Consider the following 19,795-nt stretch of genomic DNA (forward strand, 5'->3'; position numbering starts at 1 on the left):
TTTAATAAGTTCCAATGTTTCAATAGAAGGTAATTTGAATTAAAAGAAATAAAAAAAGAAAACAAATAAGTTTTAATAGTGTTTCAATCAAGAAACACGACTTGTTCTATGTATGTCTTATCAAATCATAAGATGGAAAATGAAAACATTAACGCCAAGGAACTGGTCTTTAAGATTCTGAATAAAGTATTCAATTTTATTACATTGGCATTCATATGAATTAAATTGATGAAAGAAGAAATGAAAGAAGAATTAAAAACAAATTCCGAATCACGTAAGTCTCTTCGGCTATTTCCGAAGACGTTTTACGTCTGAAATATGACGTCATAATATAGACTGAGCACGCGACATTTAGTGTAACTCTGACGAATGATTTGAGAAGGCAATCACGCTGGCGGATCCTACTGTGTGCGTTTTAAATAGATTTTATTATACAAAAATCAAACTGCACTGTGTTAAATCTGCGCTCGGTCCAACGGTCACACCGTTTACATATTAATATTAAGTTTAATTTGTCCACTATCCACTGTGTACTTTGTGTTTGTTTCAAGATCATTGGTATTAACCTTAAAACTTGTTCAGGATAACATTTTCTTTGCTTTTCATAAAAACCATGCATGGCTGACCTCCATCTTAAATACTCCATGTTATAGAGACGCTTACACTTGATTTTAAAAGCTCCCTTTGTCAAACGTTTTGCAGATTTCAAATCAAATAAAGTAATTTTAAAACCAAGATCGGTCAAACTTGAAAATTCCGGAAAAATTTCCGAAGATACGAATTTTTTTTCATTATTTTTTTTTTTACAAAATCGGAAAAATTGGGTCGGCGGATCCGTAAAACTAAAAATTTAATTTCTCTCGCCTAAGGTCATTTGTAGCATGGTCTTCCAAAGAAGGATGAAAAAGATAATACATGAACATTTTTCTGTTAGCGTTTTCATATCTGATGAGTGATCACATTACTTTATATGACTTTATTACTGTACAATCAGGTTTTTAAAATTATTTTTAGATCAAGGTTACAGTTTAAAACAAAACTGATGTTCTTTAAAAATTCTGTGCAGTATCAGTAGTTATCTCATCCTTTTGAACTTGACCAGTAGACAAGGTGTGAGGTCTTAGAATTTAATTACGATATAGGTTCAGGAAATGGCAGGTTGCACTAGTTTGAAAAATCTCAAGGATCATTGATGCATTAAGAGAATCTACCTCGTAGTCGTTTGACGTTGAAGATATATACTAGTATTCCTTTGTACTTTTAACCTTACATTCTAGCTCAGACTATAGGTGTAATTTGGAATTTTAAATTGGAATGATTTTTCTGTTGATGATGAATCAAATACATTTACTACAAATTTTAACAGGGTCCAATTGGGCCCTCCAAAAAAACAATAATCTAAAGTTTTCCGGGACCACACATTTAAGCATTAAATCCTTATTTTTTGAAAGATATAGTCTCATAACTGCAACGGTGTAAGCATACAAATTGAATAACGCGCGTTAGCGCGTTATGAAAATTTGTTTGCACACACCGTTGCAGTTATGAGACTATATCTTTCAAAAAATAAGGATTTAATGCTTATATTTACATTTTTTTTTCCTTCTTGCCTTGGACGCAAATGCAAATTATACCTCAAATTTCTGTATTATCCTATGGGTAAGTTCAAATTAATGGAAGAGCCACAGTAACAGCCACAAGCGTGATCTTTGATTTTCGCTTGTGACGTTGTATTTATCAGCGTTCAACGTTTGTGACGTCACAGTTAAAACTCGTGTTTTTACCTTTTAGTACCCTGTCTGTGTTATGGTGCTATATCTGCAGTAGCTTTACATGCAAAATATATGGGGAATGTAAATATTGAAATATAACGTGGTGAGCAAATATTTGATTTGAAATGAATTACAGTAATCTATTATATATAAGAAAAAGCTGCTGTTCACCTTTTAAAAAAAAACCCCAGTAACATTAATAAATGCGAAGGCATTTTCAGAAAAACTAATAATCAATGAATAATTAATGTACCTGTATATAATTAATGTATTGCATTTAATTCTTTCCAAGGGGTGGGGGGAGGTGGAGAGAATGTGTATCTTTGAAAGTCTTAAGATAACAAAACAAATGTTTGTAGGCATATTTCAGACTAATGTGAGGTTTTAATTCCAAAACATTAAGTTGAAAACAAATAACAAGATGTATGTACCAGTACACAAATTTGATATAAATTTATTGCATATTAATGTAAAGGGTTTGTCTTTATAATTATAACAAAACTTTGTGTATATAATCTACACAACCAAAGATTAATGACCCATCAAATAGTGTAAACAAAAGAAAAAAATACATAAATTATATTGAATAGAAATTAAAGATACTGTAGAAACACATATATTCGTTGGGTGAACAGGAATTGTTGGTACAATCATCAATACACAATGCGTTCTATCTCAATCTTGGTAACCTGAATCACTCTACTGTACCAAACTTGGAAGAAGAAAAAATGCCCTGAAAAACGAATATTGACTAGAAGAAAACTTTTTCGTAACAAAGAAAAACAACTGGCCTCAAGTGATCAAATTTCAATCACTGTGACTTATTATTTGACACTGTACATAACCCTCTTATCTGATGATCTGAAAAACTTTAAATAATTGATCTATCTTTACAAAGCAACACTCAGTATTAAATAAGATGTAAATCAAACACATGATGTGATGGTAACAGTAATATCTACGATTTCAGTGTTAATACCTCCACCTGACCCTATCTCACACTACAAGTATGACAGCATGATATCTGTAAGTATATATAAGTACAAGTAATGCCCATCCCCTCTATCTAAAACATCAAATACAGAGTCTACACTGCATTAATTTGTAATTTCACTAAATTGATACTGGAAAAGTTTCTGACAACAAATTTAACCTTTTAGCTTCATTGAATATTAAAGCCTTTTTTCATCTTTAACAGATTTAAATATATATAAAAAATGAATGGAAATAAAGCAGCCTAATAAAAAGTTGAATCTGCAGTATTATGCTTTCTTTGTCAACAAAATAATATTTCTTAATTCTGGGTTTTAGAAAAAATTTTTGAAGAAGTAATGCAAAATAATCATAAGTACCAGTATGTGTGTTTAAAAACAAAAGATATCTGGGAATATAAGTATAAAAATATATTTATGTACATGAATACAAAGAATTACATAGATCCATTCACTGATTTTTTAATCTTTGGCTACATCTCCCAGTGTGCTATTTTATAATTGAGCAAGGTATTACTTTCCCATCAGTCTTACCCTATGTAAAGTAAAGAAAAGATCCCATATAATCTTTTACCGGACTTATCAATCAGATCTCTGAATTATTATCAAAATAACATATTTAGTAAAATAACAAGACCTCAAAAACCATTGTCACAAATCAACAATTATTGTTGTATAAACAAAAATCAAATTCAACATTATCAAAATTAGAAAACATTCTTTATAAAATAAATATGAAATAAATCTGTTGAGCTCTGCAATAGGCACACAGCACATGGACAGTTTGAAAAATATTATTGCAAAAAAAAATGTCAGAGCACCTGCTGATATGATGGAAATTAATAAATCACTTTTGAAAAATAACAAAAAATTGAAATTGTATAACATTTTGATATGCATAGTGTACATACATATTCATGAGTATTCTATTTTAATTAAAAAGAAATTATCACCAACACTGTCGTGTTAACCTGATAGTATTAAAGGTAAATAAGGCAAGGTACGGTATGTTGACGGACTGTAGACATATGAGACTGTCAGGAATACAGTTCCTCTACTACATCCTGGCAGCTGCGATGTAGGCGGTCCCGATACAGTCGCGTCCAAGAGGTAAACAGCTGATCTCCACTTCATATTCCCCGAGCTGAACGTCCATGTTACGTCCGTGCTTACCGGACAGGAAACAGACGGTGTAAGCAGCGATCTCAAACTCGGGACTGGTTCCCAGGAAGCAGGAGCTCATGGGCTTACCTTTCTCTCCCCGCCAGTTAAATTGTAGGGCAATTAGTCGGAAGTGGTCGTCATCCTTCACCTGAGAGATAAAACATACCACTATAGAACATTCTAAATTATAGGTACACTGTGAATTTATGTTTGTTTATCATTATTCTACTTCAATTTTTAGAGACAACCCTGGATAATTATATAATTATAGTATTCTTAGTTTCAGTATGTTTTCAAGAGCTTGAAGCATTTTCAATTCATTGTGAATATTGTTAAATGCTAATTAATTGACCCTTGTGTTATAAATTAAAGTGTTATAAATTAAATTAAAATTACCGGTAAATTAAATTAAAGTGTTATAAATAAAGAAATTGTGGATAAAATAAAACAGTACCGGTATAAATATTTAGAGTCTTTTAATTATGAATATGGTGCGTCTTCAAGGTGTAAAGACTGTACACACTCACCGTTTCTCGTCTGAAGTAACCATGGTAGTCAATGTTTCCAGCCTTCTCCTGGAGGTAGAACTGAATCCAGTTGTGGAGCCCAATAAAATGGTCCTCTCGGCCCTCACCAACAAACACATGCTCAAAGCTACTCGAGTCAAAGTCCCTGCAATAATCAGATACATGTCATCACAAACACACTCACAAATCAAAGCAGCATGCTTAATTCTTGTGATACCAGAACATCCAATTGCAAATCAATGAAAATTTGTTCTACCAACTCAATTGCAGTGAAAATAGACCATGTAGAGGGATTGCAAACACTTCATCATACACCCATAGAGATATTGAAGATAAGAATTACATGCTATAACGAAATATAAGAAGTCCCAAAAAGAGTAACTAAATAACCACCTGTTTAAGGATATAGAAAGGATTAATTCCAATATCAAACAAGCAACAGCTCTCACCTGTCGCCCTTGGTCCTACGGACCAGACTGAACCAGGTTTTGTAGAGCAGTCGTTTGAATTCTATCTCGTCCTTTGGAGCCTTTTTCTTCTCCACTAGATAACGATGGGCTTCTTGCATCACATCAGTCTCCATTATGGCGTCAATGAAATCTCGGTTCTCCTTCCTTTCTTCATTGGTGACCACTTCCTGTTCCCCACACTCCAACTCATAGTTGTCCAGTAAAGCTTTAAATGCTACGTAAAAATACAGTCAGAACATTACAGTAAAGCTTTAAGGTGTTTCAACCCAATATCAAAAATAAAAACCATTACAGAAAAACGTTAAAGGCTACATAAATTCAGTACATTACACACTCCAGCACAATTTTGTTCATTAAAGCTTAAATGGTTGCAGAAATTCAATTAAATTAAAACCATTACACACACTATACATTTAATTAAATACTCGAGCTAAACCGTACACCAAATTTATTCGCAACAGCTTTTTCTGTTATTAATTACAGATATAAGCTGGTTGCGGTGACTAATTTTCTCAATCAAGATGTAAACTATCTGGAAAATAGTATAATAGGCACATTTGGGGACTGGTTCTCATTACGAAATATTTGCGACAAAGAGGCTTTTACAAACCTTGTGAAAATTTCTCTTGCTGGAATAAAATCGAATTTACAGTACACTTTTTCCATAAAATTATCAAACTCTTTCAAGGCTTCTTTAGCACTAACTAGATATATCAAGTTACAATATACAAAATTTCTTGTCTTCAGTTTGTTTTTTCTCTCTGAAAGGTTTTGTGCTTTGCATAGAGTAACAAGTGAAAAGCTGTCAATGTGACAGCAAACCGGGTTTTCTTTTATGTAAACTGTATCCATAATCCATGTCAACCCTTATCCAGTGAAATGGAGTACCCTACATGTATATGCAACATTTTGCCAAAAAATGACTAAGTTCAAAAGCTAGCATTTTTTTCATAAATTATCGGAAATCAAAATCCTAGCAATATGCACACCTCTGATATATGTACAATTGATCTGCAAAAGAACAACTTCCTATCTTGAGAACTGTAGGAGGATTTATCCGTACAATGAGGGTACCCTATATGCAACATTTTGCCAAAAAATGACTAAGTTCAAAAGCTGGTATTTTTTCGATAAATTATTGGAAATCAAAATCCTAGCAATATGCACACCTCTGATGTATGTACAATTGATCTGCAAAAGAACAACTTCCTATCTTGAGAACTGTAGGAGGAGTTATCCGTACAATGAGGGTACCCTATATGCAATATTTTGCCAAAAAATGACTAAGTTCAAAAGCTGGTATTTTTTCGATTAATTATCGGAAATCAAAATCCTAGCAATATGCACATCTCTGATATATGTACAATTGATCTGCAAAAGAACAACTTCCTATCTTGAGAACTGTAGGAGGAGTTATCCGTACAATGAGGGTACCCTATATGCAATATTTTGCCAAAAAATGACTAAGTTCAAAAGCTGGTATTTTTTCGATAAATTATCGGAAATCAAAATCCTAGCAATATGCACACCTCTGATATATGTACAATTGATCTGCAAAAGAACAACTTCCTATCTTGAAAACTGTAGGAGGAGTTATCCGTACAATGAGGGTACCATTTTGGCAGCCGCCCGCCCGCCCGCCATTTTAATAATCGGATTTTTCCGTTGGAAAACCCGGTTAATGACAAAAAAGGATATATTTATTAAATGTAACAAATATTTGTAGCTCTGCTCAGAGGCAATAAAGATATAAATTTACCTGATGATCCGCAAATAGATACATGTATGAGGTATACTGTATAGGCACCAATAATACGTTCATCACTGATTAATTAAATGTTGATTAATTAAAGTTGACACAAATAAAAGTATTTGTAGATATATAAATCAAATCACTGAGGATGACCACCAAGGAACATAACTCCAGAGGATTTGAAGGTAGATGGGTTATAAAGTAAATCTTTATGTTGACACATTATGCTTACTTTTATAGGTCTTTCGTTCAAACACATTTTCTTCATCCACCCAGGCAAAGAGTGTGTACTTAGCTCTGTCCCTCTGTAGTTCCCTTCCACTTGTCACATATCCTGGAAAAGAACAAACATGTACAGGTCAGTGTTGGAACGCCAGCAACCTTTGGTAGTGGATATATGTTGGGAAATTAAATGATGATAGGGAAACCATTCCTTATGTTTAAGAATCAAAGTTGATTTTCTTCACAACACTCTGACTGTAATTTAATTAAGAAGATGAAAAACAGTCGTCAAATTAGGAATAATTGCAATGATTACAGTTTAGAAGAGAAGAAAAATAAACACCTCATCAATCATGAATGTTCAATATGAATCTAATAAATCTAATTTAAGACTTTGATGTTCTGAACATATATGTCTGCGTGATCCAATCAGATTGCATTAATTTACACATGTATAGCCTAGCTCTGACTGTTTAGGTTCAACTACATCTATCTTCCATTGACTTAAGACAACTGAAAAGAAAGGATTAACGTATAACAGAGTGAAAATTAATGTTGGCATGGACTAAGTAAGTCAAACACTGGTTTTTAATATGCTTTTCTGTTAAGCTCTGTAAGGTGATATTCATGTGGTTCTACAGTCCAATCTTATGTGGTAGATTGGGATTTCGTTTATATTTATTAGTAGTAGTATTTCCATCCCAATGTGCTTTAATTCTATTATACTCTGTCCCAAGATATTTTGGATTCACATTTGGCTTAATTGCTGGATATTTATAAATACCTCAGGGTTCAAACGATGTTCATTCAAAAGTATGAAAAATTTCCAAGATTTCTCAGTCGAAACGCCCCTGTTAGCTTATCAGGTTTCAATACAATGCTAAAAAATGAGATGTCTACAGAGATTTTGTATTGCAGCAAGCCCGGATGATAACGTTGAAAAATTGCGCGATGTATTCCGAGTGTATTCCGAATGGAGAAAAAATGTAAACATTCCCCATTATAAATCTCTGTACGGAATCTGTTTTCGTTCCTGTGAATTTTTCCGAGTGAAAGATGATAAAGTGTCAATGAAATTATCTTGGAAAATATCCATTTCAACTATTTCAATTGCACTTCTTTCACAGGTAAGTGTATTTTTATTAAAAATCGTCCAAATGTGTTGCATAAATATCTTGGGACAGACTATAGTTTGGTAACGCACACTTTACTTGATAGCCAAATCATTTAATATTTACTCGTTTGATGAGATATCGGGGCTTCTGATTGGTCGAAAAATTTCTTTGATACGTGCATCAATAAAATTTTTGCCGGATCTACTTTTCTCAACTGTTCTGATCTAACACTATTTATAGAACGGGAATTTCCAAAATAAACAGTGTCAACAAAATGTAAAGTTGTGTCTGTTTTATTGTCAGCAAACAAAATACAACTTTATAAACATAACAAGAGGCCCATGGGCCACATCGCTCACCTGATGAACAATAGGTATGATAAAATCAGCTTAATGGAGTCATAGTACAAACAATCTGGACAATGTACAATAAAAAAAAAAAATACATGTAGATCCTGTATAAATAAAATCCATTTTCCCCCCTTGGAACTCGGATAGCCCTGATTGCTGCCAATATTTACAAGAGCAGACTTTAATCACCGCTCCTGCACATACATAGGGACTCAACGTTACGCAGGCAGGGATGACCGCACACCTATGCAACTCAACAGGTAGCAACGTTAACTCAAGCAGAGATAACGCAAGCAGGGATGACCGCTCACTTGCGCCAACAGCTCAAACTAACGCAGGGAGTGCCGCACACTTGCGCTAGAAAGGCCAGAACACCAGCAGGGATGACCATACAGTAGTGCTCCGCCGCAACCACCACCAATACAAGCATGTATGACCGTACACTTGTATTAATGCAATACAGGGCAGAATTGACCGCACACTCTGTATCGTAGGTTAGAAAAACACGAAGATTAGATAGAGCAGGGATGTCCACACACTCAATCTATCTGTACCTGTTTAAGTTTAACCCCAAACAGTCACTCGTAGTCACGCAATAGACACTGTCCCTATATATGTGCCGGCCTAAAATAGTTCATAGTATCTAAAATTTGGAAATCAAAAATAAACAAACTAATCCGGCCTAACCCAAAACTACTTATGCAGAACAACTTATATACATTGAATATTTATTATTGTATAAAAATAATCATCACAATAATTGGTTAACAGTGGATGCATTAATCAAAATAATCAAGAATCAATAAATCAAGGGCAATAACTCAAAACAGTAATACAAAAAGATTCTAATGAAAAAATAGCTGCCTGCTTCAATTTTATAGTCATATCACATGTTGAGTATTGCAGTTCTCAAAAAGATCCTTTACAATTGTTTATATATGGGATATTTAGCTACATCAAACTCTGAACCTTCTTGCGAGGCCGATGAATTGTCCTGGAGCCAAAGTCTTAACAATTATAAAGAATCATCTTGCTGATTAGTTTCTGAGAAGAAGATTTTGAAAGATTTACTCTATATTCCTATGTAAAACTTTAACACCCCCCCCCCAATGTGGCCTCACCCTACCCCCAGGGGTCATGATTTTCACAACTTTGAATCTACACTACCTGAGAATGCTTCCACACAAGTTTCAGCTTTCCTGGCTGATCAGTTTCTGAGAAGAAGATTTTTAAAGATTTACTCTATATATTCCTATGTAAAACTTCGACCCCCCATTGTGGCCCCACCCTACCCCCAGGGTTCATGATTTTCACAACTTTGAATCTACACTACCTGAGGATGCTTCCACACAAGTTTCAGCTTTCCTGGCTGATTAGTTTCTGAGAAGAAGATTTTTAAATATTTATTCTTATATTCCTATGTAAAACTTCGACCCCCCATTGTGGCCCCACCCTACCCCCGGGGGTCATGATTTTCACAACTTTGAATCTACATTACCTGAGAATGCTTCCACACAAGTTTCAGCTTTCCTGGCTGTTTAGTTTCTGAGAAGAAGATTTTTAAAGATTTACTCTATATATTCCTATGTAAAACTTAGACCCCCCATTGTGGCCCCACCCTACCCCCAGGGGTCATGATTTTCACAACTTTGAATCTACACTACCTGAGAATGCTTCCACACAAGTTTCAGCTTTCCTGGCTGTTTAGTTTCTGAGAAGAAGATTTTTAAAGATTTACTCTATATATTCCTATGTAAAACTTCGACCCCCCATTGTGGCCCCACCCTACCCCCGGGGTTCATGAATTTCACAACTTTGAATCTACACTACCTGAGGATGCTTCCACACAAGTTTCAGCTTTCCTGGCTTTCTGGTTCTTGAGAAGAAGATTTTTGAAAATTTCTCGAAATTTTTCATTAATTTCTAATTATCTCCCCTTGAAAACGGGTGTGGCCCTTAATTTTCACAACTTTGAATCCCCTTTGCCTAAGGATGATTTGTGCCAAGTTTGGTTGAAATTGGCCCAGTAGTTCTTGAGAAGATGTTGAAAATGTGAAAAGTTTACGGACAGACGGACAGACAGACAGACGGACGACAGACAAAATGTGATCAGAATAGCTCACTTGAGCTTTCAGCTCAGGTGAGCTAAAAACTTGAAAGTTTAACCTTCAAAAATAAACACAACACAATATCTTATTCATGAAATAGAAAATTAAGCGTCTTCTCACAATTTCGTCTGCTTGAGATCAATCAACATTACTGCGAGGCTGGCTGTTCCTTTTCCAGAATAATTATAACGAACATATAGGCCCATACACTTTCACGGTTACACTCCTGTTCAAATTTGGTAACAATGATTTTTAAATTTACATAGGCCTAGTACCCTACATGATCGGTCATCAGAAATTCAGAATAAGAATCGTTATGAGTACAACCTTCGGTGCATTCCAAGCGGCAGATATACCATTTAAGTACATCACTGGCTATATAGTTACCACAACGTCTACAAAAGTCGCTTAAATACATACTATTCTTTGTCGACATATCAACTATTTTCGTCCACGATCGCCTCTCGGAGTCTCCTTGGATGGTTATGTCCAGTTGAATATTCCAGCGATCTCACATGAAAACCAGTTTTATTACGAATTTTTCTGCACAGTGAATAATATCACAAGCTATCGGATGTATTTTCTAATCGTTTTCAATTCAGTCGGTTAAGATTTTAACTCACTATTTGTGTTTAATCCATTAAATTCAGTTCAATATAGCTCTACATCAGCTGAATCCATTTTGAATATTCTTGCTGTTGTTGTTTTTTGTATTCATACGCGCCGCTTCATTTACATTATTTACATTTTTGATCAATGACACTTCACATTTTTTGATTTGAAAATGTTATATTAAATGATAAATGCTACGCGCATTGATGAAGTTTTCCGATCAATTTTTTCTTTGATACGTCGATCAATAGAAAAATTATTATCTTCATTTCTTAATAACATTAATGACAGTTGTCTATTGTTCTATTCCCTATATATAAAGTCATGCAAGTCCTCATTTGACGAGGGAGACAGCATGTTTTGCTAGCTACTTTTCTCCAGATAGAGGACCACTGCTTATACAAATCAGGGTCTTTCTTACCCTGTAGATCTATATCAAAGTCCTGCCCAGCATAACATTTGTTGGTATCAAGTTCCCACAATTTGCCCAAAATCTCAGTCAGTTCAGGGTCTGGGTGAAATCTGGAATGTACATACTACAATTTATATTACATTAATCATAAATCTATAATACTGAAGTTCTAGTCTTAAACAGGAGATATATTACATCACAAATGCAAAAAAAACCCCAAAACACCAAAAAAAAAATTATGTAACCACAATGACAGCAATTTGGCGTTTACAAAATATTGTTTTAAACACGTTGAATAATATTTGGCACATCAGTTTAGGCAGCATCATCAGAAACCGACGGCCAGTCTTTGCAAGTTTACCATGTTTACTGACCGTCAGTCAGTAATTAAGCTTATTCGAGACTGGCTGTGTTATTCAGCGAAGAACTGGCCGGGTTACTTTACAATCTACAGGTTAATATTTTACCACAGGCCTTTGAATTTCTATCAATAAGCCTTTACATTTAACGGTTTACTGATAGAAATTCAGAGCCACGATCGCCAGTTGCCACACCCAAAGTTGAGAAGGCTGACTTTATAATGTTAAACTTACAATACCTACCCTCTTCGACTATCGGCCATTATAATACGTGGATTCAGCTTTTTTTTTTGACACAATTTACACTTTGTACAGAGATAAGTATGACAGGTCGATATGCCCCCGGGCAGTGCACAGACAAATACAGATAGATTCCGAACAAGCAATGCAGACGACTCTTGACATATATGATACAAACCTTTTGATTGGACGACTGAAACGAAAATACCAATGAAAAATGTTCTTCTTTCATTTTTAGAAAAGGACGTTCACACAGCAGCATGACAACATACCTTTCTCCAGAGGTTTTGGCCGGATTTGACAAATATAAGGTAATTTATTCATTAATTTGTTTACTCTTTGAATTGTTTTTACTTCAGTTTACGAGTTAGAAATCACTAAGTATTACAGAGGTATTGCAAAACATGCATAAACCGGTCTTGTGGTTAGATCACTGACAGTAGTCGCAATACACGAATACAGAGTCCAAAAGTGTCTAATGCGGAGTATATTCAGCATATATTGTTATTATATTTTTATATATTTTTATTTCAAATTTTGCAATTTTTCGTTTTTGTTGCATAAATGCATGGATGTTTAGCCATATTTCTGAACCTCCTTAATTTATTGCGCAACTATTTGTGATAAATATCTTCAATTCATAGTCATTTATAATTTTGCCTGAATGTACAAATTTTTTGTTGTTGATTTTTAGCTCACCTGAGCTATGTGATCTATTGAGCTTTGGTAACATGAGATGTGTATCCTCATTTCTCTCAAAATTACATTAAAATTGTAATATTTTTTAAAAGAAGCACATTCTGTGCCCAAGAAATGTGAAGGGCTCTTTGTTTCTTGTAAAGAATACTACTACATCCTCATCTGTTTATGTGTGACTTTATGTGACTTATGTTTAAATCATTATGAAATTATTTTAAGCACAAATCAAACAAGTTTTACAACTCAGTCATCAAATACTTAAATATCCTGCTCTAAATACTTGAATGGATGAGGATAATGTATGACTATTCTTTAGACCTAAAACAATAAAAAGAATGTAAACATGCAGTGTAAATTTTTGAATTCTTACGGTATTTTTACCCCATTTGCAGTCTGTGTTTCATATCCACAAGATACAATTAAATGTGTTGCTTAGCAAATGTTGCGATGCTTAGTTTGTCAAGCCAGTTGTGATAATCGTGTCTTTATGCATTAATTCTCTCCCATGATTTCCTTAAATGATAGTGCATACAGTTGTCTACATCTTCCATTGTCTCCAATGTTTTTGTCTCATCATAAGCATACATTTAGTGGTCTACAAACCAGCTTTTTTGTGTCTCCAATGTTTTGTTTCTCCATTGTTTTGTGTTTCCAATGTTTTGTGTCTCCAATGTTTCCATCTAGCTCATAATAAGCATACATTTACTATAAAACTCGGTTATAGCGAAGTCCTAGGGACCAATGGATTTACTTCGTTATATCTGTAATTTGTCATATCCGTATAACGAATTCGTAATAAAAGCTATAGCGAATTCACTATAAACATGTTTTTTTCACCAGACTATAATTTTTGTTAATTGAGGCTTAAAATAAAAATACATTACTTTGATACCTTTGATAATCGGATTATGAATTGAAAAATATTTATAAAAATAAATTCATTCAAACTATTTTGTTAAATGGTAGTACAAACTTTTTTAACTGTAAAGAAATCCGTTATAAAAGTGTTAAATTTCGTTTTTATTCACTTCTATGTGACTCAAATGAGTTTGCTATATCTGTAAATTCGTTATACCCGAATCCGTTATAACCGTAGAATTTTGCTAAGATTTGTTAAGAATTTTACCAGGGATTCAAAAACACTTCATTATATCCGAGAATTCGCTATTTCCTTTTTCGCACTAAATGAGTTTTACTGTAGCTGTCTCCAAACCAGCTATTTTGTGTCTCCAATGTTTCCATCTCATAAGTAGCATACACGAAGCAGTCTTCATACCATATTTTTTTTTATTTCAGTACAGTGCCGTAGATACCAGCCCCGTCAGCAAGTACATCACTCACCCCTTCTGGAACTGGGTGGTAGAGGTAGGCAAAGATAATCCAGTCTTTGTCTACTTATTTTTCTAAAAATGTTCTACAGTACTGGTATTTTGTTCAATTTAAGGTTTATTTTTGATACTAATTAGAGATAAATGCACTCCAAATGTTTTTTATTAAAGGTCGATAGCATTAAATTCATGGAAAGTGAAATGTTTAATTAACTTGACTGATCGAACTTGTATGTGGGAAACTGTGTACAAATTAAGAGTTATGAAAATATATAGAATATAATATACAAGTTCATATTTTATGATATGCAATCATACTTAAATTTGCCCAAGCCCCTATTGACTTTTGATGCTAAATGCATGAAAATAAATTAATTAACCTGTAATTTGTATTGTAATGATGAATGCCTTTTTTTTTTTCAATGATGTGTGTTTTCTATTTCTTCAACAACGCTTTTGGGTTCAAAAACCTTCTCTTCGTAGAAAAAATTAATCCTCTTTTAATGCATATCAATGGAATATTTTAACATTCATCTTTATTGAGAAATATTTGTGATATGTTAGAATTATTTTAATCCTTTTGACTTACATTGCAGTTTGTACCCAAATGGGTGGCACCGAATCTATTAACCCTGACAGGTTTTTGTCAACTCCTGGTGAACTTTGCCCTGTTGACCTACTATGACCCTCACTTCTTTGCGGCCAGTAGAGACCACCCCGAGGCCCCTCCCATCCCTGACTGGGTGTGGCTGGTCTGCGCCTTCAACAACTTCATGTCCCATACCCTAGGTAAGTGAGACAGTTGGTAGACACACCTGTGGCAGGTGAGCTGATAGATAATGGACGTTTGTTTGATATTCTGTGTGGGGGTTCCAATCTACATAAAAAATCTACTCCAGTAAACATGTGCTATTAAATTTTTTGATTTATGATTTATATACAGTAACTTTTGATATTTTATAATTTAACAATCTTCCTAATGACATTTTCTTGGATTTAGATTTTCTGCAATTTAATTGCATCATTCATATATTTATTTATTATTAATTTAATGCATGTTTGAGTGTGTTTGTGTGATTTTAGATGGTATAGATGGGAAGCAGGCACGGCGGACAGGCTCCAGCTCGCCCCTGGGGGAGCTGTTTGACCACGGACTGGACAGCTGGGCCACCCTGTTCCTGCCAGTGGCCCTGTACTCCATATTTGGGCGCGGGGAGTATGGGGTGGGGGTGTTCAGGGTCTACTTCATCGTGACCGGGGTCATGCTGTGCTTCATTCTGTCTCACTGGGAGAAGTACAACACCACGATTCTTTTCCTACCCTGGGGGTACGACCTCAGCCAGCTGGTGAGGCAATACAAGAGATAAAATCTGATAATCTGTACAGAGGTTAACATCAGGTTCTTTATCATGGGTACAAAACATGTTGTCAAATCAGATTTATACAAAAATTAGCATCAAGTTTTTTATCAGGTACAAAACATGTTGTCAATTCATGACAGATAAAAAGTTTGCATCGTACTGTTTATCAGGTACAAAACTCTATTAAATGCCAGATGATGTATCCGGTGGTGCTGAAGTAAAAACACTGATATTTTCTTAAGTGCATTCTTGAATACATTTGACTTTGTTTTTTTATTGATTTCATTAATATAATCTTTCATTAAATTTATGTCTCAGACACCTTTCTCATGTTAAGAGTTGGCAGGAGAATGAAAAACATAAATTTGTATATACATATTAAAATTTGTATAGAACTTTTTCAATACATTTTACTACAATTTGTTATCATTTTGAATGCTTGTCATTCTGTGTTTGGAACTTTCAGATCTCATGATTTTTAAATGTAAATTTCTGTACAGGCAATGACCGGTGTGTACCTTCTGACCTTTGTGGGAGGTCATGACCTCTGGAAATTTAAATTCCCAGTGATTGACATGTACTGCTCAGAGGTCATAGAAATTGTCATGTATGGTGAGTAATCCTGTTGATATCAATAAACTTGCTCAGAGTAATAGAGACAACTTGCAGGGGAAAAAAAACTTTACTAAGAGTAAACTAAGCAGATAGAGTTCATCAACAGGTGATATGGTGTACTAAGAGGGACATTGTGTCAAGGCCATTGTGTTAAAATATTTCAGTGAAATTTTTTTTTGACAGATACAAAATGCATAAAGGGAATGTATGAAAATTGTTTTGTAATACATGTTCTTTACACAAAGTAGTCATTGTGTGGTTTCTGATTGTAAAGCTTTCTATTTTGTTTGTGTTTACAGTGGGATTTTTCGTTCTTACCTTCCCTGCTACATTTTGGAACATATACAAGTAGGTACTTCACAGAACGTACTTAAATCCAATGCAGTAAACAGTTACACCTTTTACTGAAACATCATCAAGATTCCGTGTTTTGTCTGTCACTTTTTGGTTTTCTTCTGGCTAATTACCCACAAGGCAGGGTAAAGACTCGCTGTTTGATTGTGCTGCAGGTCGTACCGGGACGGTACAGGTAAGCTGTACGGGCCGTGGGAGATGCTGCGCCCCCTGGTGTCCACGTTCCTGCTGTTCTCCCTCATGGTGGTGTGGGCGCGGGTGTCGACCTGTCAGGTGATGGAGCTACAGCCCCGCCTCTTTTACTGGACCACTGGCACCGCATTCTCCTACATCGCTGTATGTATCCACTGCATAACATTAACAAACTTGAACATACAAGTAGGAAAATGATCCCAGTTTAAATACCTTTGATAATAACAAAGTTGTATGTGGGAAAGTTTGTGATTTCACAGAAACCATTTCTGGTATATTATATGGTAATATGATCAAGAGACTTCTTAGAAATAAAGAATTTATGCTACAACAAGATTGGAGATATGGAAAATTCACAAAAATGGATTTAAGTAGTAAAGCCTTTTGGCTTTGTTGGATTTGATGTACCATACTGTAATGATCAACCTGATATAAGTCAAAGAATGATTCCATTTTACTTATCTTTACATCATCTTTGAATAAATTGATGTAAAATTTAAGTTATTTCTATTTTAATATTATTTTTATCATGCAATTTCTGCTTGTTGACTTTGCTATGCATGCCTGTATTGCAGTGTCGCCTGATTATCAGCCAGATGAGTGATACTCGCTGTGAACTCATAAACTGGCTAATATTACCCCTAGCTGCCATTGTAGCAGCCTCATCACTCCTGTCACTAGGGCAACTAGAGGTGTACCTTCTGTGGGCCTACTGCTTTCTAGTCACTGCTGCGCATATACACTTTGGTGTCCATGTGGTAAGTCGCTCATGTTGATGTATACACTTTGGTGTCCATGACTCAATGTGGTAAGTCATCTCATGTTGGTTTTGTACACCCACAGTTCATCTTTATGTTAGTAACTTGATGTAGTCCTGTCATGCATTCATTAAGTGTATACTTGTGGTTGAATTTCAATGTAGTGTTAGCCAATATACCAGGGATATGATTCAGATTGACTCCCTGGGAAAAAAATAACTTGTAAAATTCAGTGTAACTCTTGTTTTCAGCATCTTTGTGTGATTTGTTTTTTAGCTGCCTGTTATCTTATTTCCTTTCTTTTGTTTCAGGTTCAAGAAATGTGTGATCACTTCAAGATATCGGCACTCACAATAAAACCAAAACAGTAGAGACGTCTATCACTTTGTTCACAGGCAGCTCAGGGTTACAGCATTATAGTAATGTATCTAGGGCCAGGGAGACTTGTGTGAGCTGAGGACATAGGGATCCTGTAGTATTATGGAGACAAGGACCATATATATCACATCTGATCCAGTTACTGTATTTTCATAAATCATTCATTGTGCCATTTCATCTGCCATTCATTCAGATGAGGGTTTCTATCAAATGTCTCTAATGTATACATGTCTGTTAATCCATGAGAGTCCAGGTACTACAATGACTACAGGTAAAGGTGTGTCTGTGTGAACAGAAATGTGTAGGAGCTACTCATTGAGCTCACCCCCCCCCCCCCCCCCCCCCACTCCTTTTTCGTTTGCATTGCATTAATTGATACAAGGGGTAATTAGTACATGTATTTTTTTGTTATATATTGAGCTTGAAACATGTGCACCTGTACGTGTTCATTTGTGAAAAAAAGAAGAAAACATGATTTTTGTTAAATATACTGTATTTATATTGACATACAAATTTCAAAGTCTAAAGACCTTTCACAGAAAATAATGTTGAATTACTTGGGTGTTGAAATAGTGTCAACCAACTTTTATTTGTGTGCAAGAAAACTTTTGTGATTATATCGTATTCCTGATTATTTCTCACTGCTGTAACTACATGTAATTGTTGGCATGTTTTAATTTGGATTTTTAACTGTGATGATAATTAACTGATACTCAATGTTTATGAAGTCTTATTACTCATTGTTCTTCATTTGCTTACAAATAATTAAACATGATTTAGTTAATTCAGCCATTACTTATATATTGCAAATATGCTATTCATATAATTTCTTTAATGTATATTAAACCCCATTTAGAACTGAAATCCAGTATCTGACACTATAAGAGCACAATGACAATCCACTGGCATCCACACACTGGCTTGAAACTGTTTTAAATCCAGAACTTGTGTGTCTTTGTGTATCATCTTTGATTAACTTGTTGGATAATGGTTATTGAGTGATCTTTTCGTACAAATGGCGGAAACTTAATCGGGATCTTAAATCTTCCTTGATTAATGTAAAAACAATTCAATTGTGATAAAACTAATTATTTATTGTTGCAAACCTTTTTCTGGCTAATTATTCTTGACGAATGAATGGAAAATGGGAAACATTAACTCTAATTGTTACCCTTTGATTTTACTGTAAGTACATCAAATGGCAAGATACATTGTACTGATATTGCATAAGATATGATCGCATCAGAAGATATCATGTATTAATTGTTGACCCAGTTTATGTAATGTGATATCCTCCAAGGAACATTCCAATCTATGTCACGGTCCTCCAGGGATGTTGATTGGGGGACCATGTAATTGAGGCTGCTGTATCATGTATTCAGTGACTGGATGCTTACAGAGTTGAGAGGTTGAGTGGCCAAACCCTGAAGGAGTTAAGCAGTGTATGCTGTGTGTTGTTTGTTATCACAAAGTCATATTTAGTATTTATTTCATGTACATTTACATTCGGTGTAAGAGGATGCTACATGTCTTTATTACTGCTTCAATAGATATTGTATTTGTAGGAAGTTACAGGAATGATTGAATCATCATATTAAAATTGTGTTTTCAAATTAATTTTTGTCATAAAATAATTTATTTCCCTTTCCTATGAAATTTTATTCTTATTTAAACTAAAATCCCCAGCCTCCCTTACTGTGGAGGTTAATTCTTTATCAATATATGACGACACAATTTAGGTACTTAAGGAAATCTTTGAGACCGATTGTTTTATTTTTTTAATAAAGCGGGTGATTATGTACTTATTTAAATGGCATGCTCCAATTTATAGGCATATTTTAAGTGCTTTATGTCAAAATGTCAGCATGAAGTAAATGCATGTACTACAATCAAGTTTTTACTGAATGTGTATGCTGTGTGTTTAAAATGATTACTGAGAATGCTATTTATTGTCAATCTTTAACTCATTAGTTTGTAGGAATTTGATTAGATTGCTTGATTACATGTTTTAATG

At 34.5% G+C, this 19,795-nt stretch overlaps 2 protein-coding genes across 2 annotated transcripts; one reads left to right on the forward strand and one right to left on the reverse strand.

Annotated features, from left to right (window-relative positions):
- Window positions 1-2,200: 2,200 nt before the first annotated feature.
- LOC105318515 (poly(U)-specific endoribonuclease-A) lies at window positions 2,201-12,260 on the reverse strand. The gene is made up of 6 exons (XM_011415701.4): window positions 12,100-12,260; window positions 11,507-11,607; window positions 6,911-7,012; window positions 4,905-5,139; window positions 4,456-4,600; window positions 2,201-4,076 (listed from the first exon to the last, which is right to left on the reverse strand). The coding sequence occupies exons 1-6, from the start codon at window positions 12,117-12,119 to the stop codon at window positions 3,822-3,824; spliced, it is 858 nt and encodes a 285-aa protein (XP_011414003.3). The 5' UTR covers window positions 12,120-12,260; the 3' UTR covers window positions 2,201-3,821.
- Window positions 12,258-18,565, forward strand: LOC105330901 (ethanolaminephosphotransferase 1). The gene is made up of 9 exons (XM_034455516.2): window positions 12,258-12,407; window positions 14,092-14,160; window positions 14,720-14,912; window positions 15,207-15,469; window positions 15,985-16,096; window positions 16,399-16,447; window positions 16,609-16,789; window positions 17,221-17,403; window positions 17,715-18,565. The coding sequence occupies exons 1-9, from the start codon at window positions 12,357-12,359 to the stop codon at window positions 17,772-17,774; spliced, it is 1,161 nt and encodes a 386-aa protein (XP_034311407.2). The 5' UTR covers window positions 12,258-12,356; the 3' UTR covers window positions 17,775-18,565.
- The last annotated feature ends 1,230 nt before the right edge of the window (window positions 18,566-19,795 follow it).

The sequence above is a fragment of the Magallana gigas genome, chromosome 7 (genome assembly GCF_963853765.1).
Source record: "Magallana gigas chromosome 7, xbMagGiga1.1, whole genome shotgun sequence".
In the NCBI taxonomy this organism is placed as follows: Eukaryota; Metazoa; Mollusca; class Bivalvia; order Ostreida; family Ostreidae; genus Magallana; species Magallana gigas.

Coding starts and splice junctions, on each gene's coding strand:
- LOC105318515 (XM_011415701.4), bottom strand. CDS start 12,119: ATGGCCGATAGTCGAAGAGG. Junction 7,013..11,506: donor CTTTGATATAGATCTACAGG/GTAAGAAAGACC, acceptor GTTCTTTTCCAG/GATATGTGACAAGTGGAAGG. Junction 5,140..6,910: donor TGAACGAAAGACCTATAAAA/GTAAGCATAATG, acceptor ATTTTTACGTAG/CATTTAAAGCTTTACTGGAC.
- LOC105330901 (XM_034455516.2), top strand. CDS start 12,357: ATGACAACATACCTTTCTCCAGAGGTTTTGGCCGGATTTGACAAATAT. Junction 16,448..16,608: donor ACATTTTGGAACATATACAA/GTAGGTACTTCA, acceptor ATTGTGCTGCAG/GTCGTACCGGGACGGTACAG. Junction 17,404..17,714: donor TACACTTTGGTGTCCATGTG/GTAAGTCGCTCA, acceptor CTTTTGTTTCAG/GTTCAAGAAATGTGTGATCA.